Source organism: Daphnia magna, linkage group LG10 (assembly GCF_020631705.1).
Source record: "Daphnia magna isolate NIES linkage group LG10, ASM2063170v1.1, whole genome shotgun sequence".
NCBI classification, from domain to species: Eukaryota; Metazoa; Arthropoda; class Branchiopoda; order Diplostraca; family Daphniidae; genus Daphnia; species Daphnia magna.
In genome coordinates, this window is record NC_059191.1 from 6,788,815 (window position 1) to 6,816,624 (window position 27,810).

Below are 27,810 nucleotides of genomic sequence, written 5' to 3' on the forward strand. Positions count from 1 at the left end.
AAAGTCCGCAGTTTACCCATTCCGCAATCCGCGTCCGCACATTAACCTAGCCAAATTTAACTTGTTTTGGAACAATGAAAGGTTGTCTGCTAGTATTTCGTTATTTTGGCTAACAGTGCGAGCGATGAGATGATGGAATTTTTTTTTTAATCATTCTGGTTCAGTTGTATGATCATTATGGCTGAAAGAGGAGCACACTTGAGTCAACTACTTTTAGATTCGAGCAGGCCATCGATTTTTGAACTAGTTGCTCAAGAAGGACTTAATCAAGCACTTCGCGGAACCATAAAATTCTTCTTTAGGGTAGCTTTTTCCTTGTTATATCCATACCCAAACTTAGACAATTCTAAAAATGAAAAAGAACATTTTTTTTTATAGGTATGTGCAAATCATTATCCAGAAACTTTGGGTGTAACATTTCGTTGGGCAAATGAAATCCAATTAGTATTTGACTGCTTACTTCAGAGCTATTATCTACGAAACCATGGTATACAATTTTCTGCTTTAGTGCAACCATGAAATTATATCAAACCTTTTTTTAATAGGTGCTTCATTTGCTGAAAACTTTTATGGACTAGAAAGAGTCACAAAAAATGATTGCAGATTGAATGGGAAGGCAAAACTTTGTTCACTCATCAGTCTTTCAGTTCTTCCATATGCTTTGTTGAAATTAGATGCATATTTCTCTAAAAGGCAACCATCTACTCAGCAACATCCTGTGATGAGCTTTTCTAGCATTCGGTTCATCTATGATTTAATAGTTTTGATAAACTGGATGCTCTATACTTGGGGAAAATCTGTTACCCATTCTCCTGTTTTGCATCTGTTAGGAGTGAAACTAAAACATGGTGGTGAAAACAGCAGTCCAGGAATTTCTCTCACTAAAATCATTGAAATGAGTGCCTTCTTTATTCAATTTCTTGAATGGTGGTTTACTAATCAGTCATCACAAGCCAAGAGTATGCTTTCTTTACCCATTCCACCTCCACCACATTCCGTTGTACAGAACCAAAACTCCAAACCTAGGACGGGTGCTTGTCCGCTGTGTCAACAGCAATGGAAGAACGAATGCGTCCTGCGGGTGTCAGGGTATTATTCAGCTATTTGCATATATTACTACTTTATACTCAAAACTGATTCTTTTTTCCAATCACAGATATGTGTTTTGCTACCGGTGTATTTTACCATATCTAAAAGAGAACAGCAAGTGCCCCATATCCAAACTCCCTGCGACCCCAAATGACTTGATACGCATATTTGCTAACGCTGAATAATAGAATTATAATATAGAATGGAATTATAATATTGGTCATTACGCTGTATCAACGGAGAAAAAAAAATAAACAAACACGCTTGTTTCATCGCATCATTTATTAGACTGGTATTTCCATCGAAATCTTAAATATATGGGGAAGCGTTTCTCACATCTTTACTCAAAAACAAGCAAAATGAACAATACTTAAACAAGTGTAACCGACGGATAGCTGGGCGTCTTATGAGACCTCGATGACATACCACAAACAAAAAAGGTAAATAATAATAAAAAATAAATTAATACATAATACGGCTGCTCGCGCTATGTCCCCTTTTTACTATTTCATATTTTTTTTTTTTTTTTTTTTTAAGTTGAGGTCGCGGTTTTACTTATTTATTCACTCTCAAAAAGATGATTACCATCGGGATGTGGAATGTTCACCGTTTTGTTTTCATCGAGCTTTTCATGAAACGCGGAGTAGATTTAAAGACGGCCAAACCGAAACAAATCGAGAGGAAAATGCGATTTTCCTTTTAATTTAAAAATGTATATGGAGGTTGGGGAGGAGAAGGGACGATGAGTGGGGGAATGGAACAAAAGTGCAGAAAGTGGTCGCCAAGGATCCTCACTCGCTGACTACGACACGATTCACAATTGTATAATTAGAGGAAAGCAAGAGTGGGGTCATCAAACAACACTATTGCACGTGATATAGAAAGATAAAAAGAAGATAAAGAGCAGTGTTGAGAAAAATAACGCAGTTTAAAGAAAATAAGACAGAAAAAAAGAAGAAATGGGAATAAGAGAAGCTCACTCACGTTTTGGGTGAACGAGGTTTACAAATGTACTTGACTATGGGCCTGGTGCAGCGGTTCTTTCTACCCACATCTTTTGACTTTTATTGCACACCACCAGAAAGGACAGAGAAAAAACCCACACCGGAAGCAATCGGTCTGACAACAAAGATCTTCTTGCATAGATTATGCGCAGCTACAGGATCTCCAATGATACGAAGAATGTAAATACAACTCCGATCCTAAGTGTTACAAATTGGATTCCTCTTTTTGCTCATGAAAAGTTCAATTCGTTTTTCCCTGCTTCAACTAATTTCGTGTGTTATGTGGATTACTGGCTTTCCCATTGGCTTGTTATGCCACTCTCTAACGCCCCATTAAGAAAATACGACCCACATTACTGTTTTACTTCTGTAAACACATCATCACTTTTTGCAGTGACGGTGTTTTTTTTTTTTTTAGGATGGCAGGGCAACTGGGATGAAATCATGGAGTACGCGAGTGGCAGAGGAGGATTATGTGTGTAGAAGTTGAATAGAAATGGAGAAATAGGATTATGAACGCAACAGACGTTGCTTCTACCGTTTGGCTGCTGTTCCAGAATTGCGATCCCGCTCTGAACTGCCATCAGTTTCATCCGTATGAGTAACCTATTGAAGTTATTTGAACAAAGAAATATCTTTAGGACATCCAGACTAAGATTTAAATGCGTTTGCAATTCTACCTGACGAATATTAGGTGCATAAGTTGGGGTGGAATGGGCGGCTTCGTACTCCATGACTTCCTTGTAGATCAGCTCTTTCCACTGATCAACAGTGTGCTCACGATCATCCACCGAGTGATCGTAGGGACCAGGAGCAGGCTAATAACATTTTCAGTTAATATTTAGTTATACAGCGTCTAAAGTCTCTTAAGACGACAGTAATATATAATTAAACTTACTGCGTTGACTTCGCCATCCTCGTACCAGACGCTAATGTATGGATGCAATAAGGCCTCATCGACCGAAATGCGTTTCTCGGGGTCGACCACCAGCATCTTACACAGGAGATCACGAGCTTGGCTAGCTAAAAATTCCAAGAAAATAGGACGAGATAAAAACTAATCGTGCATTGTTTACGCAAACAGCATTGCTGAAATACCTTTTAATCTACTATGTTCCGATGACTCTGCAGGGAAAAGTCCGTCAGGGAAAAGCTTTTCGAAGGCGTAGCCTGGATATTTTGGCCTGTTTTCGACGTAGCTGCGGACAGTAGGCTGTAAGCGTTTCATGAATTCAACACTAGGAGTTCCCAGTTGTTCTGCAAAATTAGAAAATTCACAAATTCAGGTTAAAGTTTATCATTTTTTCAAATACTAAGTCGATAAAAAAAATGTACCGATGATCTTGTTCCATTGGTCAATATGATCAGTGCCAGGAAAAAGAACATAGCCACGGATCATTTCACCCATGATGCAGCCAACAGACCACAAATCAACATTTTCTTTGTAACCCATACCGAGAATCACCTAAAAGAAGTAAATAAAAGAACAAAAAACCGTGAGCTGTGGGTTGAAACCGGGCCAAAATCAATGAACACATACTTCTGGTGCGCGATAATATCGTGTGACGACATAGGGGGTCATCATAAAATTGGTTCCTGCTGTTCTGGCTAGTCCAAAGTCTAGAATTTTTAACGTGCAGTCCGACTTTACTACAATATTGCTGGGTTTTAAATCCTAGAAAAATAAGTATGGTTGAATAATCAAATTATGTCCAATTAATTCACAATAAATAAACGTATTCCTACTCGGTGAATTATTCCAGCTAGATGGAGATGTTTAATGCCACAAAGCATCTGATAAAGCAGGTATGACATTCTCTCATGATCCAAATCCATTTGTATAACCTGTTAAACCGGATTGATCAGTGAGTTGGTCGTGATATAATAAAAAAATAAAAATAAATAAAATAACCTGGCAAAGATTGGCATCCATCAACTCCATAACCAGATAAACATCGGAAAATTCACTAATAGACTTTTGCGGTGTAAAGGCATTGAGCAAACCTATGATCTGTTGATGCAGGTAAAAAAAAGAAACGAATATACGATACAAAATAATCGACCACACTGAGAATAAAATACAGCATACATTTTTGTGATTAACCATTTTCATGAGTTTGAATTCGCGATAGGCTCGTTTAGCATGAGTGACATTTTGAAATGGTCTACTCAGTTTCTTGATGGCAATGTTCTGTCCTGTAACTGTGTCCCAAGCGGCACTGTCAACACGATTTTTTGGCATTCGGTTAGAAACTCCAATGATGTGGTTAATGAAAGAAAAACTTGAAAAATAATACCAAACGATTCCCTGGGCTCCAGATCCGATGGCTTTTAGACTCTGATATCTCCGTAGGATTGTGAACTTGGTATCACCAACCTCGACCGTATAGAACTGATTGGCTAATCGGGACGCCATTTGAGTCCACGAATCCTGGTGATTTCCCACCGGAGTACTTGAGTGCGAGATGTGACGAAGATGCCGCCTCTCTTTTATCGACCTGTGGCTAACAAGGGAATTCAATAACGCCGATCGTGAAAAGTGACAACACAGATGGTGAAACTTGAACCTTCCTAGCCATTCCGTCACTAGAAACAAGAATTCTACATAGAGATGACAACACTACGCTACAATAGGTGCAGAGGGCGGATTATTTTGATGCCGCGTGACTTGACTCACGACATTTGCTAGCGAACAAAAACAACACGAGTTAGCAGTAAAGAAACCCTCGCTCGTGCCTCCGCTTGACGGATTCCCAGCTGTCGCGTGGGTGTATCTCTTTCACCGGCTAAAGAGATGGAGGACGCGTCGGTTGATGCACGACAAAACAAGCACCATTTCATTCGCATCCCCAGCGCCGCCGCTACCCCCACGAATAGTCACGGGCCAGACTCTGATGTGACCGGTCGTAAATACACGGATTATACGTTCATTGTGGAAGGCGAGCGTGCTTTGATATGCGCTTGGATCGAAGTATACTGTCGGAGAGAAAAATGGGCATCGATCGTTTTGAGTTGTACTATCCGAATTTGCTGCAAAAAGTCACGTCTATCCTTTCAAGAGTCCTATTATTACCTAATATCCTAATGTATGTAACCATTACAGGGTCACAAAACCTGAAGATCAAAATGAAAACATACACAACGAAAAAGCATAAGGTATAATATTGAAAAAACTGAAGGGGTTAAAAAAACCATTCAGTTTGAAGGCTGATAAATGGGAACAAACCAATCCATACACAGGTATTACAATGTAATTCGACACGATGATGGGTTAAAACATAAGCGATGTTGGACGATTAAATTCATTTATTGTAAGCCCAAAAAGAATCGATTCAACCGGCCAAAGGGGCCAGAAAGGAAAAGCAGCAATGCATCGACATACGTACACCCCTCTCTCTCTTTAACCCTCCCAACTCCCCTTACACACTTGCCCATCATATCTATGACGTGTGGCCTAACGTCACTGAAGCATTAAGGCAAGATAGAGGAAATAAGCCAAAATGAAATCATAAAAAAGTTTGGCCAGTCCTACTGTGAAAACTTAGTTTAAAAATGTTGTTTTTATCACTTGCAATCCTTTTTGCTCTACCATTGAATGTCCAAATTTAATATTCACACATTTCCCTGACACAATTATATGAAAGTTAAAAACTGAAGGAACTAACTTTCATTGAGATCTTTGAATTGATGCAGGACTATATTAAGTATGCAAAACAGACAACATGGCTGCAAATGAAGGGTTTTACTCCTAAATCTTCATCGAAAAGTTTTACCTTACACACATTTCTATTTAATGGGCAGAAAGCAGTGCAGCAAAACAAACAGAAATATGAAAGACATAAGATGTCCAGCTTAATATCTTTACACCATGTCCCTAACATCACACATCATGGAGGGAAATGGTAAGGAATGGTTCAAGAAACCAACTGGAAGGCAAATGTCAAGAAAATCAATACTTACCAAAAGAAGTGAGACAATGGTAGAAACTCGAAGTGTAATTCAAACGGAAAGACTTTTGTTCCTCCTGTAAACTAAGTCACTCTTTAACAAAACCTCTAATATCTTCTTGAAGTAATATCGACCAAGTTTCATCCAACTACCGGTTTGTTTGGGACTGCTCTTTTTAGATATTACAATGTGGCTTGGACGTCAAACGGCACTTTGATAGTTCAAATAGATAATGCTGGCGAGAGTTTAAGAATAAACACTACAAATAAAGTACATAAGCATTCAAGAGCTTATTACACCTGTCATACAGTCATGGCCGACTGTGTTTCTATGTCTATGTGTTGTGCGTGCCGTGATGAACAATTTTTTTTTTCTTTTCTTTTTATGCCAGCCGATCGTGATCCATACCTAAACACACACGTTGTGCGGGTATACCGAAACACACATCTGCTTATTGGTACGCTTGATTTTACCGCGCTTTTCAATGCCGAAAGTGCTTTGGCGCTCTGTTTAAGCAAGCAATGTGTATTACACTTACACATACATTTTTAAATTTTAAGAGATAATAGTGGACCATCTGTTTTTATGATAAGCGAGTAACAACAAAAGCTGAAACCAACAATGCCCAAATGAAGATATGGGGTTCTGTTGCACTACAAATTACCCAAACTTTGTCGAGAAATGATGCCAATAAAGTATTTGTCAATGTAATATCAGGTTGGCCAAGTATTCTTTGGTTCTCCAGGTATTTAATCAATGGTTCGTGATCAGATGAGAAAATGGGAAGATAGTCAGAAACCCTTGTTCGTTTCCACGAATTGTCTGTGACACTGCCAGGAATATTTTGAAAATGAGTTTTCCTGTTTAAAATGTTTAAATCAGGTGTACCTGTGGTCTGATGAAGAGGTATATTTATAGGTATATAAACTTCCTTTGATATATTTTGGAGGCCAATCTTCTTCAAACTCGTTGTATATATTGGAATCGAGTAGATTAATGACATCCGACTCGTTGGTCAAAATTCGGTAGGTCAATGATACTAACCAGGGATTGTGATGATAGGTTCCCAATGCTGCAAACCACCTGTATTAAATACATTTGATTTCACTTACCGTACGAATGGAACAAAAGAATCAGGAGAATGAAAATACATTTGCCAATCTAGTCGAGGTTGATAAGGTACTGGGAAAAACAAAGATATGCGGAATTTAGATTTCAGAATTTAGGCGATATTTAAGCATCACTGTGCTTACCAATGAACGGGCATGGTCTTTCAATTTGCCCAGGTTTATATTTAAATGAAATTTCGTTATATGGGCCCTGTAGTTCAGTTGCTCCTTCTAATATCACCTCTGGTCGACCATTTACACCAGTCATGGATCGAAAGAGACCGTAGGAACCTAGAACACAATACGCATGTGAGCACAATATAATTTAAATAATTATGTCATGACTTCTTACTAGTTAAATGAAACTGATCAAACTGCCCATGCCAACGATTAAGGAAAACGGGAAGTGACGTACGCGTCGCAGGATCAAGCGTCGAAAACGGAACCTTAAGAAACATATGGAACAAGATTAAGAAGGTCTTTCTTCGACGGTACACATATTTTCCCAAAGAAACTATACCAAGCTGATTCCAAACAGGAAACATGCCACGGTGAAATACGTGACATACTGAATAACATTCAGAATATATTCAAACAAGGATGATCGTGATCTGAAAACGAGATCATATAGGGATGTGCAAGCCGTGAAGAAGAAAGATATAGCACCAATGGCAATTGATGTTGCTACTGCTAATTTAAGGGCCCTTTCAAAATCTTTTGCAGAAAATTCTGTTAATAATGAAGAGAAAAATTATGTAACTTGAAGAAAACTAAACATATTGACATTGTACGTACGTATTTCAGAATGGACTGGGACTTCCTTTCCTAAATCAATCCCAAACCAAAGAACCGTAAAATAAATCAGTAATCCAAGGGTAATTCCAGTGACTGTATTTTCCATCGCTGACGCCTTCTTGTTGTTTTGTAGTCCAAAAAGATGACGATCGTCCATCAGCGAAAAACAAAATGTAATAGTAAGGAGATTGAAGAAATTGTAATTTCCACTCGCGATTATCATGACCTGAAGCAGCATCTGAAAGAAATAATTTTATGGAAAGGGAATACATTTGAATTCTCACGCAATACTCAATTCAACCTGTCCATAGCACGAAAAAAGTCGCAATTTCCGAAACGGTGCAAAAAACAAAAAAGGCAGCGCAATTTCAATCACGTACGTTGCCACCACTGAGAGTTTATGGAACCAAACCGGAGACTGATGTAAATACCATGCCAACGGAGCTGGAATGCATTGAGATTCATAATGAACTGTCAAGGCTATTAAAGAAATGAATAATTAGCTTTAACAATATATTTAAGTGCTACAGCACTTAAGTGAAACAAAGAAAAAATGAATACCTGACAAGTTCCACCATGTTGGGCATTTACTGGTAAGTTTTACAACTCCAGAAGCAAACATGAGTCGAAAAAGTAACCATTTCACAAGCCAAAAGCACAACTGGTCTCTTGGTGTGGTTTTTCTTTTCTCTGAGAAAAGGATTGGAGCCACAACAATAGTTATGAATCCACTTTCTAGTAACATAATATCCCACTGGAAATGGAGAAATGTTTGGCCCACTTTGTACAGCGAGAGGTATAAGAGCCATAGTGTAAAAAAGATGAACAAATTGCAGATCTTTTGATAAACTAGCCTACATGTAATGGTAAAAATTACATGGTGTCTCTCAGATCTAAACTTCTAATCCAGAAACAGATTTAAATTTTACCCAAGAAATGATAAGAGGATTCCAGTCAGAGCAAACAGTTCCATGCAATAGGAAACAGTTAACCCAAACACTGGAGCTAGATGTAGCAATGTTGGATTCTCCCAAAATTTATCAAAGAAATGCCTTTTGTCTTGAATACCTAAAGTGGCATGTGATGGAAGGATACCATTGGGCCCATATAACCCTGAAAATGAATGAGAATGAATTCTGTTACATCGTTAAAAAATTCGTGAAAAGTTGATTACATTTGAACAACCTCGTATTTGCACATAGAATGAGGTGAAGGCAGAAAGATATATAGCTGCCATACATCTTAAATAAACATTTCTCGTATTATATATTTCAGACCCCATCGTTGTGAGCAGCGATCGCGAGTCAAAATTTCAACGTTGCAAAACTGTTGACACTCTGGAAGCGTCTGACATCTATTTGCCGTTGCATGCTTCTCTTTAAATATCACAAAAGCGCACAATCTATAATTTATATTTTCTATATGAACGGACAAATAAAACGTTATTCCTTTTTTTCCCCTTTTAACTAATCTCGTTCTAAATTATAAGTACCTATTACCGACTGTGAGTTTCCATATCCCACTACTGCATTATCTTTTTGTTTGGCCGGTTTCGCCCATGCTCGCTTCTCAATTAGACGAAACTCTATAAATTTCAAACGGATTTGGAAATCTGCACCTACTTCCAGCCTACTTTCTCGCACTATTCTTTTATGTCAAATAGTTTGATTAAAACGAAACCAATTCAGTTTCTTTCATTTTCAATTTTTTTTTTTTTTTACATATTCCAATTTGTGAGTAAGGCGAAACTATTCAACGCATTGAAATCATGGACAAATAAGATAAACAGAAGTAGAAAGCAGGAATCGTAAATCGAAATAACGAATTTTGTACAAAGTCCGTTTAGTGGAACACGTCCGTTGGCAGAAACCGTTTGAGGTCTTCTTGGTTCAATTCAAAGTACCACGACATTGGCTCGAGCCGCAGAGGCAAACAATTTTGTCCTCTTCGATGGGGAACTTGTAATCGTACGTGATTTCTTCCCCAACACCAATAGGTTGTTTTGAATAGATCACAATTTTTTTCTGGCTTTCGATAGTGATGACTCGAGCATAACAATTTGGCTATTGATAATACAATTTTATTAGTTAACTTGCGCTCAAACGAATTACAAAAAGAAAGAAAAACTTACATTGCATGAGTGGTTGATGAAGCGGGCCAGATTTCCGCATTTTGTGGCGTCTATGATGTACTCCAAATCCACACGAAATAAGTATGAAGAGCCTATACCGACTGCTTCGTATTGAGTCTCTCGCAAGTCGGCCAACACAGGACGCACAACCTTTTAGATCCACCGATTCATTAGGACTTGCAATTAAATGCTCCATAAAAAAACAACAAATTGAGGTATTTACCTGCCCGACGTATTCAATCACCATTTCATCCGCAGCAATCGATTCTACGGCAAAAAGTCCCCAGTCGTGAATCGAAGACTTACCGAACTTTAATTTAGCCCCACGGAACTATAAAACCAAGAAAAATATTATGATATTTACAATAAAATCACATGCTTCTGAAAAACTAGCAGCTGATTGTGCTACCTTAAGCTGATTGAATTTCAGGAGATCAGAATCATTTTCTAAGCCAAAAGCTGTTAGAAGTCTTCGTTGATTCGATCGAGCTTCACGCGACAGTGCTTGTCCCTTGTTACCCGTATCTGTAGGACCCAGACCAGCTGTCCGTACGGAGGACTAAAATTATAAAAGTAAAATGCATAAGGAAAGTATAATGGAAAGGCATTCATAATAGCATTACGACGTTGGCTTCCAGCAAACGTGAGTCTTCAGTGACGCATCGAGCGAAATGCGACTTGTGCTTGGCTTTCTCTTTACTGTCAAGTTTATAGTAGCCCTCGGTTCGTGCCGATCCAGACTTGTGAGGACGGGGCTCTTCTTTTCTCTTTCGTTTAGACGGTGAAGGATCCATCTCTGTTGGATCATAGTCCACCCAATGCGTGTCATTGAGCCAGTAGCCCTGAGTCTGGAGGGGAAAAATTAATATACGAGTCTTTTCAAGCAAAACATATGTAATTGACAACACCTGTAAAGCGTCCTGAGACAGAAGATTTTCGTAGCTTTTATGGAAATAGGATATGTCTTCTGCATCAATCCCTTTGGCTAAAAATTCGTAGAAGTATGACATTTCTTCTATCATATCGCGCGGCGCGAAGGTCTTTTTGATAGGTAAGACCGGATCCGGTGTCGTTGAATCACGAATACGCTTAGCCTCCCTCTGTTTAAATTGAAATGAATTGAAATTTTAACCATAAAAAGACAACAGTTGCTTTTAATACCTTTGATTGCTTCTTCTTGAGTGCTTCAGCATTTTTGAGCTTGCTAGGCACTTTGGTAATCTTCTCCGATTTTACCCTATCATTCAAATGATCTTCACGTTTAGGTGAGGGGGAGGCGGAAGAGCCCTTTTCATCTGGAGGTTCTTCCTTTGGAGGTAATGAATAGCAATGATCTTTATAAACAAAGGAGGCTGATGAAGATGTCGAACTGTCACTATCTTCTTTTTCTTTGGCCTGATCGATAAGGTGGGATAAACGATCCTCTGGTTCCTCTCGAATATCAGGCGTACCAGGAGTTGGAGGTCTGTCTGGCGATACTTCCTCTAACTATTGCACACAAAAAACAGCGATAAGCAAAAAAGAAAAATAAATAAAGTAAATAAAGGGAAAACGCAGGGAAAAAAAGTGCAACCCACCTCAAGGCAAGTTTCTGTTCGGCTAGTTTTGTTAGCCATTGGACGAGGAGAATCAGGTAAACTTCCTTCACTTATACTCTCTGCACCAGATATGGAATCCGAATCTGAGTGGGAACGATCATCAGAGCTAGAAGATGACGAGGAAAATGAGACGCTTCCTCTTTGCCGCCGATTCCGCTTTCGATGTCTATCTTCAAGATCCTAATAAATTCATAAGTGATAGTGATATCGGGAAGAAATATTTCAATCTAGCAGAACTTACTTCATCGTCACTGCTGCTGCTACTGCTGCTGCTACTGCTGCTATACAAGGAACGCAAAGAACCACGACCTCTTTGATTGTATCGCCTGTCGTTACGTGTCTAGAATATTTAAACATTAATAATCAGTTACAAACACAAAAAATTCAAACAATTTACATCTCGAGATTCATCATCAGAATCCTGCAATCTCCTTCTGGAATCGCCATCCATTGGCGGTGGGGAGGGAGGCCTTATCTTTCGCTATGAACAGAAACGGTAAATTACAGAACGTAATTGACGATGAAAACTTTGCTATTAACGTACTCTGAATGAAGGTAGTTTCGGCATCGACGCCCTTAGCCCTAAACCCAATCCAAAACCGAAATTGAGACCTTCAAATCCTAGGCTCACTTTTTTCGTAGCGGCTTGTGGCTGTTGTTCACTTGTTTGCGCCACTGACTGAGGTGGCTGACCTGGCTGCTGGAGAGCTGACGTTATCGAATTCAAAGAGTTTGGCTTTGTCAACGGACCTTTGGTTTCCTGCTTACTTTGCTCATCCCACCAATTTTCGAATGCTATAAAATAAAGACACGACAATTAATTCTCTGGAAAATAAGAAAATAAAGACACTAAACCTTATGTAACACTTACCTTTGAATGCCGTTCCCTCAACCATCCGTCGATTGAAATCTTTCTTCAAAATTTGTTTAAGTTCAGCAACTATGCGATCCACAACTTCCCTATAAAAGCAAAAAAAGCAAAAAAAGCAAAAAAAATAAAATATTTGAAGGATTCCTTTCTTCTATGTAATCGTGAAATGTAACATACTCAATGGTTGCAGCATGAGGATCTTCTGCGCCTTGTTCGGGTTGCGCATTGTTCTGCATGGTGGAAGCAGTAGATTGGGCCACATCAACCAAAGGGGGATATCCATTTGGCGGGGGATAATTGAAATTCGGATATGCAGCGTTATTTGTTCCCGAGGCGAATGCAGCGGACTGATTGTATGCATTTCCATACATACCCCGCCACGCAAAGTAGGGATCACTAGAAGAGTAGTTTGAAGGTGGAGGGAAAAAGTGCGAAAATGAAGGGCCTCCTGCGTTTTGGTCATCTATTTCAATTTTAGTTCCATCAGAGTTGAAAATTTTTTCATCTCCGGAGCTTAAACTGGACAGGCTCATTTCGTCGTTAAGTATCTCTCCACTTAAACGTGGGGCTAGAAAAACACCAACTTGTTAACAAAAAACACGAGAACGATAAGGTTCAAACTTTTAAAACTAACCTTGTGGGGGTTCTGGATGTGCAGCTTTATAATATTCAAAATAAATTTCTTGGGATAAGAAAGGGGAGGGAGGTGGGGAGAGTGGTGGACTGGAACAAGGGTCTACATTTTTGTTATCGTGATCGGCAGCTCGACTGCTACTTCTCGAGGAACCAGAATTACTGCTACCATCTAGATGAAGTTGTAGGAAAGCGGGTGTATTGAGTGCCGCCGAGATCTTCCCCTTCAAGAGGAGCTCTATCCGCGAATCTAAATCCAAAACGAGAGGCTCCTCCTCTTTCTTCTCTTCCTCATGATTGCTGTTCGCGAGAGCTGCTTCTGGAGGTGGTTGCGTGACCCACGAAGGAGCTGATGTATTCCAAAACTGCTGGTGCCAACCTCCATAGAAGTCGGCAGTGGGTGGCGGAACAGAGAATGAGGGTGGAGGAAAATTGTAGGACCCCTCAACACCGGCATGGCCGTTGGAATTAAAATAGTGCTCTTCTGATTCAAGATTATTGGTGGTTTGCAGCTGACTGCTGCTTTTCTCCCTTTGTATGACTTGTAGAGGAGGAACTGGAACAACCGTTTCTGGCTCTTCACTTGGTTTGTTTTCAATTTTTTTAATTTCGGGTTTAACCTCAGGCTTTTTCTCCGTCGTTAGCGTTTCGAAGAGTTTTTGCACTCCGCCCCCTGCAATTTCATAACAGAAAGATTTTTCTAGCAATATAACAAACCTACAATGTTGCCAGTGTGTTACCGAATGGGTCAAGAAATACTTGTAAAGGTCTTCCCATAACTGAGGTTTGATTGAGCTTTTCTACACAAGCTTTTGCATTTTTTACATTCTCAAATATGACTCTAGCCAATCCCAAATGTTTATTGGTTTTTGGGTGGTAAAAGATCTGAAGTTCCTCAAATGGGCCATGTTTTTTTACCTACAAACAAAAGAAATAAAAAAATTATGCCACATTACTAACATTGATTTGCAACTATTACATACCAGATCTCCAAGAAAAACTTTATCAATGTTATCATTGACATTACATATAGTGACTTCAACTGAGGGTGGGTCCCCTATGTATTCTGCATCTATCTATTGGGAATGACACATCAAATGAGCAAATATGTGATTTATAATTGATTAAAAGTGAAACATAGTACATACCCTGAATCTTGGCACTGGAAGATCAAGAACTTCAGGCCTGGACCAAAGCCTTTGTATTTGAGAACGTGGATCTCGAACATGAACAGCAGGATAGGTGGGATCTCCTTGGACTTGTCCCTCATACCGAAAGAGCTTCACTGCTCCTTTAATAATGAGAGGATCAGTGAGGAGCTTCCAGTTTTTTTGCTTGGCCGGATTCATGGTTGGTGTTGATTGTTTGAAATCAAACCAAGACGGCTTTCAGACGAACCGTATCTGACAGCGCAAAATCCAAGAATAATTTTTGAAAAACCGTAAATAAATTTTTGCTATTAAAAACTCGGCAATGCATTAAGAATACATATTTTCCAAAATAAAAAAAAAATAGTTACCTTAAAGATACATGTTAAATGTCACCATAAAAAATCCAAAACACGTCCCCAAACATTCACCAAACAGTTAGCCATTCGGCATAACGTTATTGGTTGCTGCTAAACAGGGGGTAACTGCGGACTTCTCAAATAAATAAATTTTCTTTCTTTTGTTTTTATGTTTTTTCTTTTTACTATAAACAAACACGATTTCTTTCGAAAAATCCAGTCACCTTAGAAAAAATATTCTGAAAATAGCTCGAACAACCATAAGCGACTTTAGTAAAAAATACAGGGAAGGAAAGTAAGGTTAAATCGAGTTGAAGTTGAAAATAAAGAAAACCAGCAGCCGATAGTTTGACAGCCAATCACGCCGTAGAAGAATCATGTTACCAGTTAGTGACTAATCAACTGCTAATCGAACGCAAATAAATTCTTTTGCGTTAATGCGAAAAAACTAAATTGACGAACAGGCTTAAACGATATACGTGCGTAACACGTTCACGTAATAAAAAAGACGGGATATACTGACAATTTAAGAGGCAGGCGCGGGACAGAAATGCAGTAGTCAGACGGTGCAATAGGAATGTTTACTTTGTGGAATGAGCACTCCCAAATAGTGTCAATCACATTCGCAATACAAATTTTTTGTCAGAAATATTTTTGTTTGGTACGCCATTCAATTTTATTTCATCAATTGAATTTATTTACAAAACGTCACTTTAATAGCAATTTCCAAAACCGCACAGATCTATCGTTTGCTACGGCAAGCAGGGGCAGAGAAAAATGCCAACTAAGATCGTTGGCTGCCTAAAGTATAAAAGGTTAATATTTTCAAATTAGGCATGTAATTTAGATTTTTTTTCCCTTACCATCAAGGAATCTGTTACCATAACCGGACCCATGGAACGGAGTACAGTAACAACAGGGCCTGGTGAACTCAGAACCGCCATAAAATTTTCAAACGTTGGATGAAATCGTACCTTGCGAACCATTTCGCAGGACACTGTAGTGGTGTCCTCGGGAACGCTTAAACAAAGAAAGGCAATAATGAAAAGAATTATTGCTTGATTTCCCAAACTCCTTGCTACAATATAGGTTTCATAACGAAGGAAATACCTCAAGGAGTTCAAATTCCAATGTTGAATTCGACCTCCTAATGCGGTAATGATATAAGTTGGATTGCAGGAGGACCAATCAGCATCTAGAGCTGGATCCTGACAAGTGAAATTGTTGCTCAAAGAAGTGACTGGTGAAAAATTCATTGTACTGAAGAGTGTAGTCACTCCTGATTTTTCAATGACAAAAAATTTGCTAGGCTCTGAAGGATTGAACCTCACAGCCATTCCTACAATACCACTTTCTAGATTAATACTTGGGACTACTTCAAGTTTATCAGTTGCACTATGAAATCACCTGATGATTGAAGAGGGATAGTTTTCAAAAGATCTCCATTCTCCACAGACCAAATCTTACAGGTGAAATCATCAGATGTAGAAATTAAAAACTTGTCATCTATATCTGGTTGAAAAGCTATGCAATTGACATTATCAGTATGGCCACTTAGCTCCTTTGAAAGAAAAAATTATCATAAGGAGCCTATATAAACTACATGTGAGCAAATATACTAAAATGTTTTCAGACTGAGCAAGATCACTGCTATATATCCGGATTTTTCCATCAATACCAGCTGTAGCAAACTTGCAGACTTTTGGAACCGTATCACTAGATGAAAGTGCGCTCCAACTTAAGGTAATAACCGGACAGAGATGGTGGAATTCACGAATGACATTGAACTGAATTTCATCCTGTAAGCATGTCAATTGACATGCAATGAGTAAATACATATTGATATCACATTTGTTGATGAGGCTGCACTTAATCATAACACTTACGTTTTCATATTGAACATTTGCAATAACAACCTTATTTCCAGTGCCAATAGCTAGGAAATTCTTGGACCATTCATAAGGAGAAAAAGAAAGACAGAAAATTTCTTCATCGCCCAACCCAACTGAATGAAACGGTCTGGAAAGAGATCCCATTTCTTTTCTAATTCAATCTTTTAATTCCAAATCTGTCTTGTGCTTGTAGTAAGAATTTACCACTATTAATACTGAAATCTTTGAAAGCACGAAATACAAATAAGTCTGCAGACCGGCGATGCCGGATTATAAATTGTCAATAGGGTTCGGGCGGGTCATTTTGCTTTCAGGGCAGGTGCGCGGGTCGGCCGGCCATGGGCTTTTTTTTTGGGGGGGGGGGAGGATCGGGTTATCTAAACGTGGTGTGTGACCCGATCACAAATAAATTGTTTATATCAGCATATCGATCTATTTTCCCACTATTACTGACGCCATTTTCTAAGATGAGATGGTCTGCCTGGTTGAACCCGAAACCTGGTACCGAACCATCTCACGGGAATAAATATCACCCCAATCGAAGGAGACAGAGTAATTTTGGGTTTTGACTAGGGATTGGTCCCGATTACCCGAGAACCAGCTTACTACTACCAGAAGGTGCAGGCGCTAAGCTGAAAACAAAGCTGAAAAAAGCACATCTTACATGTGTTCGCGCCCACACAAACCAGCATTTTATTTCTTATAACAGTTGCCATAGTTGCCTCATCCTCGGTGTTTATATTTATCTATATTACTTAGGGATCGGCCCCGACCCAAATCGGGGCGCAATTTGCCAATCAGGTTTCGAAATTCGGGGCTCGGGGTGGGGCGTTCGGGGATCGGGGTGAAAATTTTCGAACCCCGACCGGGTTGTATCGGGGTGCCTAATCGGGGATGCAACCCCGAATGCAATCAGTCGATCGACGTAAAAACATAATCGATCGAGTTGAAATCGATTATTATAATGAAAATCGGGGTATTCGCCCCGGTTGCCCCGATAAAAACCCGACCCAAATTCGTAGTTTGAATTCAGGCGCCATTTTTGCAAATGGCGTCAGGGCAAGCGGGTAAACCTCGATTTTTGCCCTGCCCCGCCCTGGCTGAGGAAATGGCACCCCGATTAAGCCCCGATTGCCTTTTCCCGGGGCGGGGAGGGGCGGTTAACCCGATTATGGCTAATCGGGGCCGATCGCTAATATTACTTTAAATGCCTAATAATAATTTTTAATATACAGTTTCAATATTTCCTGGTTAAATGGATGCGAAAATTTTATAATATAAATTTTATACTATAAATAACTTATATTTATATAATAAAAAATTTTAACTAAAAAAATTTATTTAAACTAGAAATAAGGGATTCAAAAATCAAAACCATAAATAAAACAACTTTTTGTTAGCAGACTACTTCTGTTTATCAAGGCATTTTGCCAAAACAAATTTATCGCACATCGAAAAAGGGGTGTGGCGTCAAGCTCGGTTCTGGACCAGAACCGATTGGGATCGGGATCGGGGATTGCTTCGTATTGAAATCGGGGATGGCACCGAGCACCGAAATCACCGCACCGATAAAAATTATCCCCGCACCGAATCGAGTTAAAGCTTGGCGCGGGGCTAAGCGCTAGTTCTGTTCTACCATGCTCTGGACCGTGGTAGAGCTGGGCCATGTAGTCGTCTGGTTGCGGTTGAACCTCAACTGTACAGAAGTTAACAGTTGACGCCAAAACATTAGTCGAGTTCAACCAGGTTGGCACCAAAACACGGTTGATCGAAACTCAACCTCCTTTCTGGTCACCCAAGTACACGCCAAAACGCGCCTCAAAAGTCGTAAACCCTGGAGGCCTTCTGGTAACTGGTAACTCGCCCTAAAGAGTGCATGCCATCGCCAAGTTCTTCTTGAATTGGTTTGATTAGTCTTTACAACTATCGATATCCAGTTGTTTTTATCCCACTTAATAACTTCAAAATTGGAAGATGAAATGAATGTTACACTGTTATACAAAAGAATTTCATAAAATTGTAATGAAACGTTGAGTTAGTAATGCATCAGATGAAGTGGCCGTTTTATTTGAGGAGGGGATGGAGGATAATGTGAGATGAGGAATTCGAGTTGAACACATATCATTCCTTATCTTTCGGAGAATACTCGATGGATGTGTACACGGTTGCGAAGTAAGAAAAAAATATTCTGGCTAAGGCAAATCTTCCAACATTTTTTCTTAAATTAGTTTTTTTGGCCCAGACAACTTATAAAAAGAAATGCAGGAGGGAGGAGAGGTCTCAGCTCGACAATTAAACAGATATTCATTCATGCTGGAAAAGGATAATTACTACGACACGATTGTTGCACGCTTTCCAAAATAAAAGGAAAAAGAAATAAAAGAAACCCATTTCTATCAAAAGACAGGAGTTAAGAGAAATAATAACGCGTGAACCGATGAAAATGACAAAGTAGAACTAACATCATACAACATAAAAGACAGGGCTGAACTTTGAAGACGGGTATTTTTAAGCTGCAACATAATATTCAGGTTCAATTAAAGATTTTTTGTTTGCGTAATTCCCAGGACAATATCGTTTTTTATAACATCATCGATTTTAATCGACCAGCTTGACGATACCGAGCACTTTGTCTTCCCAGAGCGGTAAAATCTCGGAATCGTCAATCACCTCTTGATTAACTGCCATCGCTACGTCGTCTTCGCAATTCGTCTTAAAGTAGTACCTAGAATTTTAAAAAAGAAACAGGAAATCTAAATAACAAAGGCTGTCAATGCGTCGTGCAAGTAAAAATCATACTTGTAGTTTCCTTTTTTGGGTAAACAAGTTTCTTTGAATTGCTTGAGTGTGACAGTTCGTCCAGGTATTCTGCTACGGTAGGGTACGGGCTCATCTCCAAAGGTGAAAGTCACAACAGTGCATTCTGGCGGAACTGTGCTTCCGCTTTCACCTGAAAATGGTCAATACAAAGAAAACAGAATAATATATTTTCTCCACAACGATACCAACGCATTGTTTTGGTTTACCTGAGAGAGCTCCACTGCTTGCTGGTTTTTTCATTGTAGTCGAGTGAGTGGCAGTTGGTTGTGACACGCTAGGCCTAAGAGTTGTAGAAAGCGATTTAGTTAGCAAAAACAATTTCAACTCTTCAAAGTAAGGCTATAAACTTACTTTGGCTTAGTTGGTGGACGATTTCTAGCCATATCGTCATCTGCTTGCGATAATGGACCGGCCAACTTTCCAGCTCTTTCTAACGACTCCGACCGAGAAGTGCCATATGCAGACACCTGTTTCCGACTCCTTCTCGAGGAAATGGGTGACGTTGAACTGGGTGGGCGCGACCTTTGTTTTCCAGCGCAAAATATATTGGTTACCCTTGCGTGACGCTGATTTTCATCAAGGCGTTATCAGTTACCTGTGTTTGGATGACGGATCTCTATCGGCTTCTTGCCACTTGTCGTTGGTGCTGATCCAATGGAGCACTTTTTCCTTGGGAGGTTGTGAAGGTGGAGCCATTAGCGTTCCTGGATTTGGGTCTGTATGCAGACAAAGGCCGCTATCATGGACACGATCATATTCCGACTTTTTGCTGCCAACGGCACTACCAGCCCCTCCGGAGAGGCTCATCCCAATTCGACGCGCATCCGGAATCGATTGCGACTTGGAAAAGTGGCCTCGATTTTCTCTTACGCTGTCACCTTGATCGAGAATTGCACCCGAATCGGCTGAATACGTCGATCCTTTTTCAATATCCTAAAAGATCCATCATTTCAAAATCCAAGTTGAATCAATTAAAACGATTCGCTGCTGACGAACCTTATCTTTCCGGCGGTGATGGGCCGACGAACGTTGAAAATAGCCGGCTCCATAAGCGGATGAGCTCATAATCGGTGGCCCGCTGGCTTTGGTGGGAAGAGCCACAGAATTCGGTGGTAATCGGCGGCGGTTTTCTGGGGACCACGGCCGTGGTGAGGGAGCACCGGGCGATCGTAAAGGCGTTTGATCTGCCCAGATTCTCTGTACGTGGTTATCTATGATGAAGCAAAAAGATCGATTACAAAACGAAATGGTCAACGGATATTATGATGTATGCAGTACCAAGAATCGATTGCGTATCCGCTTCGTTTGACGGAGCGATCTTAGACAATGCTTCAGCCAGAACCCGGGCCGAGCATTCAGATCCGGGTCTTAAGCGCGCGCCTTGAGGGCAAGGTTCATCCAAGCCGCTTGCCTCACTATCCCTCTGTGTACAACAAACAGGCGTTTTGGTAAGCGAAAATGAGATATCGAAATCATGAGAACTTACCTCAGCAACAATTCGAAGTAATTTCTCTTCGGATTCTCGTTCCCTCTTTACAGCCTCCAACTTTTGAATGAGAAGAGCGGCAAATTCATGCGGCTGTTGGGGTGTCATCTGCTGTGTACAAAATCAAAACAACACTTTTTTAAGTAATGCTGGCCGAACACACACAAAAAAAAGAATGAATGCGAATAACCTGATCTTTGGGTGGCGGACGGTGGGTTCGTGGGATGAACGGCTGATTTATTGACGGATCACGATTTCGCATGCAATCGTTTTTCATCTTTTGGGCAGCTTTGCGCAACTGATGCCGGCTAGGCTTTGCTGGGTAAAACAGCATAGAGCCATCGCTATACAAGCCAAACATTTTTTTTAAACGTAAATGGTCAGGACAAAACAATCCATTATAAATATTGATTAAATGAGTCGAAAACAAAAAAGAAACGTAAGGCATTCATGCTAAAACTCTGGGAATAAAACTCTTACACAGAACTATCAGTCAGCGATCGAGTGTCGTCCGTGTGAGCATCAGAGGAAATCTCGGAATCCTGGCGTGAAACGGGATTGTACGGCGCGTAAGGTGCGTGATATGGATTGTGCACCACTCGACTACTACCCCAAAAATGAACGTAAAAGAAAAGCGAAACCGAAACAAAATCATAAATAAAATTTGAAAGAAAAATTAGGAAAACGGCATTCCGATAATGAAATAAAAGAAGAAAAAAAAACGAGCCAACATAAAATGAAAATTATAAAATTGACCATGCAATGCAATTTTCATTCAAGCTCTTGTCTCATGACTCACCCTGTGTAGGGCCCGCCTACTGGTCGTATTTCGACATTCATCCGGTCCTGTTTAGTGGCCATTAAGGCCTCAAGCGTCAGCTGGATTGGCTTGTTCACTTCGACTGGGGGATAAGCCAATTCCGAATCTTCGTGGAGAGTTGGTAATGGCCCGGGATGAGGTCCTCGATCGTCTACAGCGCCCGTTACGAGGAGATCAGGGGCGACGGAGGATTTGGCTGTGTTTTCTGAACCTCCTCCTTGACTCCGGCCACTTCGTGGTGAATCCGGCAGGCCATTTTGCATAGACTGTTATACATACACACAGATTAAAATGTTAAGGAAAGAAGACATTCAAAGACGAAAACGTTTTACTTGGATGTACGATAAATAGACGTCTGAATTTAGGAAATTGACGTAAACTGAGCTACGAATAATATCTTCGACATCTTTTTGCGCTTCGTCAAAGATGTGAGCGTCTAACGTAGCTCTATTGGCCACTCGGTCATTAATTTCACGGCGAACCAGTTCTGATACATTGACCCTTCTAGGCCTGATGTACTTTTTATGAATGACTTGGATAATTTGAATAGCTTTGTCGGGATCTTCTGCCCACTGCCGTTTAAGGCCTTCGCAGGCAAACCAGAACTATACAAAAAATTAAATTATTTAGTATAAAAAGACTGACCAACGTTTAAAGGGAGTTAGGAATACTTTGAGTAAATGGGAGCAATTTTCCTGTTCGAGATATTTTTCGAAGAGTTCGACACCGTCGGGATCGGTAAGGAGGAAATGAAGATTTTCAGCCCATCGCAAGTAGGGAGGCGTTTCGGCCAAAGGTGGAGAGGTGGAGGCCGATCCTTCAGCCGGTTCGTAGCGGCGCGCCAAGTCGCTCTCATCCATCGACTGGCCATGCCTGCGCGGCGTGAGGACGGGTGATGAACCTTTGGAGGGCGACAGCGTCGAGGGATGCGACGGGCCCCGCCTTCCGAACCGCGAAGCCCATGGATCCATCTTCACCTGACTTTGCGGCACATTTTCTTCGCCTAGAATAAAGCATGACAAAAATATGTCAACTGAAACTTTGTGAGGAAATTGTGACTAACCAAATTACCTGGGAAGACAGGGGGACGAGGGGCAGATTCCGAAAAACGGGTCACAGCTCCACCTCCATTCATCACTTAACACTGTACAAGCTCGTTGCAATCAACGGAGGATAAATAAAACAGGAGCAGCATCACCTGAACACGGAAGAAATGATGACGAATAAAATCATTAGAGCAGAAGTGCATTTTCACACATGAAGCACGTATCAACTTTGTCATCGTTTTTCACTAGTAAACAGAGGCTTAAACTTGTAGAATTACTGAACCGAGGTTGGCAACTTCAGAAAAGGAACTAAAACTCATCGAAAAGGCAGAACTGTAGAGAATCCATCTCGGAACTCATATCCGGCTTTGGAAGAGACCCCCACCCCTCTGGAGCACAATAAAAAAAAATAACTGAAAGTCTTGGTGGGTACGCATTGATTGGAATCGTTGGAGCGCGAAATATAATCTGACAACGTAACAATGAGTAGGGAGATTTCTCATTTTTTAGTGAATGCTTGATAACAATAGGAAAAAAATGAACTACAATAGAAATGGTAAAAAACAGAGGTTGCTTACCAGGCAGCATCTAGTTCCAGACTGGTGAAATACGAGGGGTGAAGCAGAGGAGGAGTTGGTTTCACTATGAGGCACGCTATGAATAAGGCACACTGCGACGAATCACTACTGCATCAACATAATTGGACGGTCTGTGGGGGATGCAACTATTGGGTCGATCTCTTCAGTCCTTAATGAGGCCCGATAGCTTCACATGAGTGGTCCAATTGTTGTCATGAGTTCTGGATGAAAACCTGTAATAGAAGAGTACAAGAGTTATCGAACGGTTTGTTATCCATATGCACAAGCTATTGTGTTCTCCACTCCTCATATGTGCACAATATTTGACAGCTGGAAAAAACTGCATGAGAGCTTTAGAATTAAAAATGAGAAGGGGAAGAGAGAAATATTGCTCTCTGAGTTCTCCCTTCTCAGTCTAGGATGGCTCTCACCAGGTCGATCAATACAGACTGTGCTCACAATCCTGACAAAAGAGTGATGCATCCCGTAGTCAAGACTTCCATTTTATTTCTCTCATATTCAATAAGTAGAGTGGTAAAATGGACTTGCCTAGATAGAAAATAATCACTAGGGCACGGGAGACGTACATGAAAACCTATCGTTTGCCCATTGTCACTTTTCAGATGTATGGTAGGGGCATAACCTAGGGGCATCACTCTGTCAGAATATGTTTTTCCTTTTATTTCTTTTTTACCTTTTCCATCTAGTTTTTACTTCAGCTTTGAGGGGTGGGTTTGAGTTCTGACCGTAGAGGATACGAGTCAACAACGGCCCAAAACTCAGGAAAGAAACAGAAAACACAAAAAAAAAATTAAATAAATGAAACTGGGAAAAAGGACGGTTTTCGCTTCAGACTCCAAACAACTCTTCATTCCATTCCCCAATTTTTCCTTTCAACTATCGATTATGCATATGGAGTCTATCGATAACGCATCCTTAACTATCGATTCAAAACTTAAAAAAATTCTTCCAACGCAAAAGAATCCCCAAGATTCCATATTCCTTTTTTTTTTCTATCTTGTCTTTTACTTTCATGCAGGAAGCCATGGCAGGTGCCGACATTTTCGGAAAATCGCCTAATGATCTTTACTTTTTTACATTGGCAATAATCTTATACATACATCTCGAGTGTTGCGTGCATAATGCATCCATGAAAGGGCATCAAAGTGCACCGAACAAAAAGAGGAAGAAAAAAAAAGCTTTCAAGCGGGTTTTGAAACTGCGTGAAACGTATCAGTTGTTGTTGGTATTACACATTTGGTAGTTTCGTACTAAAAAAGAAATTCCTTGGTATGGCAAGCAATCGACAGTTAATAGAGTAAGGCAAAGCAAGTTAAAGTACCATCATACGGCTTTAATCTGATTTAGATCAAAGGCACTTGATGTCGCAGGTCGCGTGAAGAACAAAATGCATTGGCCACCTATTTTCTTTTTTCAAAGAATTGTTCATAATTTGCTTAGTACTTATACAAGACTAGCCCCAGCGGAAAAGCTGGTTTTGCTCTGTCAAGAAAATTAAGAGCCAGACATTTGATGCGATTGAGCTGTAATCTTATTTGTTCGATTGTATACTCTACGGCACCGTAGAAAAGTTGACTTTGCGCATTTCCGACTCCAACGGCGCAAGAAAATCCATCACGTCAGTTAAAAGAGATCAATCTAAATGTTGATCTAAAGGTCGATCCACTTTCTGAAGCTCCTGGCATTTTGCCCTCACCTAATTTTGGTGTGTGGGGGCCATCAAGACATCATGTCGGTCATGTTTCCTACTCTGATGATTGCCCTTAATAGTGGTACATACATTGTGGGTCGCCGTCATTGCTCCTGCCTCACAGAGGGGTTTTTCTTCGTCGGCGGCGGTAGCCACTCAAGGTCTTCACGTCGACCAGCGAAGAAATAAAAAAAAAGGGCGCACTACGCGATAATCAAGACTGTGTGTTAAAAAAAAAAGGAAGGAGGAAAAAAAAAAAGTAGAAGGCGGCGGCGGCAGTGGCGGCTTTTCTTGTACTGCCTCTGACCCGCGGCTCTTTTTATTTTTCTCTTAAGAAAAGTAAAAAAAGAAAATAACAACTCTAGCTATCTTTTACAGTGCTGCGGGGCTGTTGATGTCATCTATCTCTTTCTCAATGCGGGCGAGAATGTGTGTGTGCTGCTCAGTAACATTCCATGGGAGGAGAGACGTGTCAAGGTAAAGTGACTCTTGCTCGATTACGCGACCAAAGCAGATGGATTCGAGCCAAAATGCCGACAACTCTCGTAAATATAGATCAGCCTTTTTTTTTTCTCTTGTCTTATGGATTGTTGTAAGCTCACCGCCGAATGTCGTCGTCGAACGATCAAACGCAGAGAAAGCGACTTCCGCCGACAACGTGATGGATGTTCCGAGGATCAATTTACATGCTAATTCAACTAAATAATATACCTAAAATCGAATCGAGATAACCTCTTTCTTACTTGATTGTGGAGAGAGAGAGAATAAAACTGCGCAGTGAAGTCGGCAAATTAGTTCCAGAGTGTCCGGCATTCGAATAGAACTGATGATGGATGACAAAACAACAACAATCGGAATCGTCCGACCACTTTACCGCGAACACGTCTAAACACCTCGCCAACCAAGTCCTTTCTTCTTCCTACTCTACAGAGGCATATCTGTGTCATTCACAAGATGGATCTGATATTTATGTTAAAGGTCGCCACATAGCGGTTGCCGCATTTTGTTTTTATCTACGGCCACAGTCCCGAATGGTATATAAAAGCTATATATTCCACGCGGCGGCGCGGGTCTATTGGCCTCAGCACTCATTTGTCTCGCCCGATGATGATCACTCAGCGGACTGGGCAGTCCTGTCTAACTGCAGCATCATTTGGAATTATCTCTCTCTTCTCGTACACACACATACACACGGGAAAATCAGATTACACAAGCGGCGCGAGCGGCGGTTTCTTTTTACTCGTAAAAATATATAAAAACAAAATTTCTTCCTTTTTTTTTTTTTTTTTTGAGGAAAACAGAGAAGAAAAAAGGATAGCCGCCCGGCGAGCGATAAGAACCTCAAATGAAGAAAGAACGGCTTACATACGCGACATCTTGGCGCTGCCATAGGCGGCTTTCTTCAGTCATTATATTAGTATATTACTGTTGTTTGCCTAAACACATTTGCTCGCATATCCGTGTTCAAACAATGAGTTCTGTGAAATCTCTGTAAGGGTTGTGATTAAACGTGGAATTATTATATAGGCCTTTTGCGTTAAGGAGTGGTTCATTACATTCAATACGCCGAAATCACAAAGCAGCAGCGAAAAGAGATGTTATCGCGCTACATATTAATTATTTTCGTGCCCTTTGTTATTTTTTTTTCTTTTCCAATAAATGTCTGAGTCATCAAAATATTGGGCGCACACAAAGTTCAAATTTTGAGATCATTCTGTCACGTCCGTGATAAAGGCTAGAAGATTTATTTGCCATAAACGTTGTTCTATGTCAATGTCAACATGGCCTGAAAAGGGACTTGTTTACGTTTTCAAAAATTTCCAAGATCAATATCAGCAGTCATCCAAAGAAATAAAAGTCTAGGCGTATGTAGTTGAGCTTATAAAGAGCTCAGAGAAATTGATTTCACGCTTGATTGACACTTGCCAGATAAGTTTCTAATGATAGTATATATTCTAATGACATCGGATGTAGGCGAGTATTACGCAGTTTAGTAACGGGATTTACTTTATCAAGTCGTCAAATCCATTCTATAAATCTGCCAAGTCACGTTGAAATTAGGATTCGTTCGTAAAAACATTTTTTTTTTTCGTTCAAAATATCTTAATCGCCTATAGCACTGCAAAATCAAGAACGAAATGCTTGGATTTTGTTTTTGTTTACCGACGTTCAACAACCGAAGCAATGTAACATGCCTGTGATTAAAAAATTGAAGGTATGAGGGACTTCTAGCGGTACTATTGTGCACTTAGTTTCAGAAACTGAAAAGTATTTACGCAAGATTTCCAGTGCTGGCGCGCCAGTATCTTCTAGTATTTAATACATGCTTTCACATAAATTCTTAATAATTGTATCAGCAGTTTAAAATTGCATCATAACATTTCTAATGTTTACCAGGAATTTAAAAATTATCTTTCAAACATAGATTAACTAAAAGTAACGCCTAAATGAAGGTCCCACAGTTTTTTTATTTTTCGTTGGGCTTCCCCTCCACCTACTAGTTCACGTACCGTACTTAAAACAACTATTATCGGAAAAGCTATAAGTTCAAAACTCATTAATGTCACTGTAATCAATAGCGCTTGACGAGGGCTATTCATTTGTGTAAAATTCGTGACAGAACTGTTGTAAGCAACACATTTTTAATGAGATGTTTTTCGGAATTTTTGCACTTCACAGATATACTCGACCCAATCCACAAAACCAAAAAAATCATTAGTCCTTAAAATTGTTGGTTTATAACGATTTTACTATAAATACACAAATGAAAAG

At 40.1% G+C, this 27,810-nt stretch overlaps 6 protein-coding genes and 1 long non-coding RNA gene across 18 annotated transcripts; 2 read left to right on the plus strand and 5 right to left on the minus strand.

The window, feature by feature from the left end:
• The first annotated feature begins 80 nt into the window (after positions 1 to 80).
• Positions 81 to 1,366, plus strand: LOC116932963 (peroxisome assembly protein 12). Its single transcript, XM_032940860.2, has 4 exons — positions 81 to 303; positions 379 to 487; positions 546 to 1,089; positions 1,157 to 1,366. Exons 1-4 carry the CDS (start codon positions 169 to 171, stop codon positions 1,272 to 1,274), a joined length of 906 nt encoding a protein of 301 aa, XP_032796751.2. The 5' UTR covers positions 81 to 168; the 3' UTR covers positions 1,275 to 1,366.
• LOC123477002 (stress-activated protein kinase JNK-like) lies at positions 1,353 to 6,397 on the minus strand. 4 transcript variants are annotated; one of them, XM_045180098.1, is made up of 11 exons: positions 6,194 to 6,397; positions 6,054 to 6,124; positions 4,391 to 4,591; positions 4,006 to 4,312; positions 3,840 to 3,938; positions 3,634 to 3,768; positions 3,429 to 3,558; positions 3,192 to 3,350; positions 2,992 to 3,116; positions 2,774 to 2,911; positions 1,353 to 2,699 (listed from the first exon to the last, which is right to left on the minus strand). In XM_045180098.1, the coding sequence occupies exons 3-11, from the start codon at positions 4,507 to 4,509 to the stop codon at positions 2,628 to 2,630; spliced, it is 1,284 nt and encodes a 427-aa protein (XP_045036033.1). In that variant the 5' UTR covers positions 4,510 to 4,591; positions 6,054 to 6,124; positions 6,194 to 6,397; the 3' UTR covers positions 1,353 to 2,627. The 4 variants fall into 4 exon arrangements, with proteins under 4 accessions (XP_045036033.1, XP_045036032.1, XP_045036035.1 ...); XM_045180097.1 differs by having other exon boundaries at positions 4,391 to 4,597; XM_045180100.1 differs by having other exon boundaries at positions 4,006 to 4,104; positions 4,183 to 4,312; positions 4,391 to 4,597; positions 6,054 to 6,395.
• A 149-nt stretch (positions 6,398 to 6,546) lies between these two features.
• LOC123477001 (lipase maturation factor 2-like) lies at positions 6,547 to 9,298 on the minus strand. Of its 3 annotated transcripts, none has more exons than XM_045180093.1 (11): positions 9,131 to 9,298; positions 8,875 to 9,058; positions 8,507 to 8,799; positions 8,247 to 8,425; positions 7,946 to 8,183; positions 7,671 to 7,879; positions 7,503 to 7,596; positions 7,295 to 7,441; positions 7,193 to 7,223; positions 6,930 to 7,124; positions 6,547 to 6,871 (listed from the first exon to the last, which is right to left on the minus strand). In XM_045180093.1, exons 1-11 carry the CDS (start codon positions 9,225 to 9,227, stop codon positions 6,625 to 6,627), a joined length of 1,914 nt encoding a protein of 637 aa, XP_045036028.1. In that variant the 5' UTR covers positions 9,228 to 9,298; the 3' UTR covers positions 6,547 to 6,624. The 3 variants fall into 3 exon arrangements, with proteins under 3 accessions (XP_045036028.1, XP_045036029.1, XP_045036030.1); XM_045180094.1 differs by having other exon boundaries at positions 8,875 to 9,081; XM_045180095.1 differs by having other exon boundaries at positions 9,120 to 9,298.
• Positions 9,299 to 9,624: 326 nt separating this feature from the next.
• LOC123477137 (histone-lysine N-methyltransferase SETD1-like) lies at positions 9,625 to 14,854 on the minus strand. The gene is made up of 18 exons (XM_045180557.1): positions 14,698 to 14,854; positions 14,327 to 14,581; positions 14,162 to 14,254; positions 13,910 to 14,096; positions 13,180 to 13,851; positions 12,723 to 13,113; positions 12,546 to 12,634; positions 12,219 to 12,469; positions 12,072 to 12,155; positions 11,916 to 12,014; positions 11,654 to 11,854; positions 11,238 to 11,564; positions 10,985 to 11,176; positions 10,700 to 10,924; positions 10,486 to 10,635; positions 10,300 to 10,407; positions 10,077 to 10,226; positions 9,625 to 10,008 (listed from the first exon to the last, which is right to left on the minus strand). The coding sequence occupies exons 2-18, from the start codon at positions 14,525 to 14,527 to the stop codon at positions 9,835 to 9,837; spliced, it is 3,594 nt and encodes a 1,197-aa protein (XP_045036492.1). The 5' UTR covers positions 14,528 to 14,581; positions 14,698 to 14,854; the 3' UTR covers positions 9,625 to 9,834.
• A 350-nt stretch (positions 14,855 to 15,204) lies between these two features.
• Positions 15,205 to 16,538, plus strand: LOC123477003. 3 transcript variants are annotated; one of them, XR_006652075.1, is made up of 4 exons: positions 15,205 to 15,346; positions 15,426 to 15,491; positions 15,556 to 15,928; positions 15,995 to 16,538. It is a non-coding gene; the product is annotated as an uncharacterized LOC123477003 (long non-coding RNA). The 3 variants fall into 3 exon arrangements; XR_006652074.1 differs by having other exon boundaries at positions 15,406 to 15,491; positions 15,556 to 16,538; XR_006652073.1 differs by having other exon boundaries at positions 15,556 to 16,538.
• LOC116931942 (nucleoporin Nup37) lies at positions 15,337 to 16,839 on the minus strand. Its single transcript, XM_032939625.2, has 6 exons — positions 16,572 to 16,839; positions 16,305 to 16,484; positions 16,093 to 16,246; positions 15,796 to 16,024; positions 15,549 to 15,705; positions 15,337 to 15,486 (listed from the first exon to the last, which is right to left on the minus strand). The coding sequence occupies exons 1-6, from the start codon at positions 16,719 to 16,721 to the stop codon at positions 15,394 to 15,396; spliced, it is 963 nt and encodes a 320-aa protein (XP_032795516.2). The 5' UTR covers positions 16,722 to 16,839; the 3' UTR covers positions 15,337 to 15,393.
• Positions 16,840 to 18,581: 1,742 nt separating this feature from the next.
• On the minus strand, positions 18,582 to 25,956 carry LOC116931944 (axin). Of its 5 annotated transcripts, none has more exons than XM_032939627.2 (16): positions 25,782 to 25,956; positions 23,328 to 23,560; positions 22,775 to 22,901; positions 22,375 to 22,706; positions 22,036 to 22,308; positions 21,683 to 21,969; positions 21,364 to 21,489; positions 21,074 to 21,227; positions 20,884 to 20,994; positions 20,676 to 20,820; positions 20,394 to 20,608; positions 19,993 to 20,330; positions 19,749 to 19,919; positions 19,604 to 19,677; positions 19,377 to 19,527; positions 18,582 to 19,302 (listed from the first exon to the last, which is right to left on the minus strand). In XM_032939627.2, exons 3-16 carry the CDS (start codon positions 22,836 to 22,838, stop codon positions 19,176 to 19,178), a joined length of 2,568 nt encoding a protein of 855 aa, XP_032795518.1. In that variant the 5' UTR covers positions 22,839 to 22,901; positions 23,328 to 23,560; positions 25,782 to 25,956; the 3' UTR covers positions 18,582 to 19,175. The 5 variants fall into 5 exon arrangements, with proteins under 5 accessions (XP_032795518.1, XP_032795520.1, XP_032795519.1 ...); XM_032939629.2 differs by lacking the exon at positions 25,782 to 25,956 and adding an exon at positions 24,022 to 24,212 and having other exon boundaries at positions 21,364 to 21,486; XM_032939628.2 differs by lacking the exon at positions 25,782 to 25,956 and adding an exon at positions 24,022 to 24,212 and having other exon boundaries at positions 20,884 to 20,991.
• Positions 25,957 to 27,810: the final 1,854 nt, after the last annotated feature.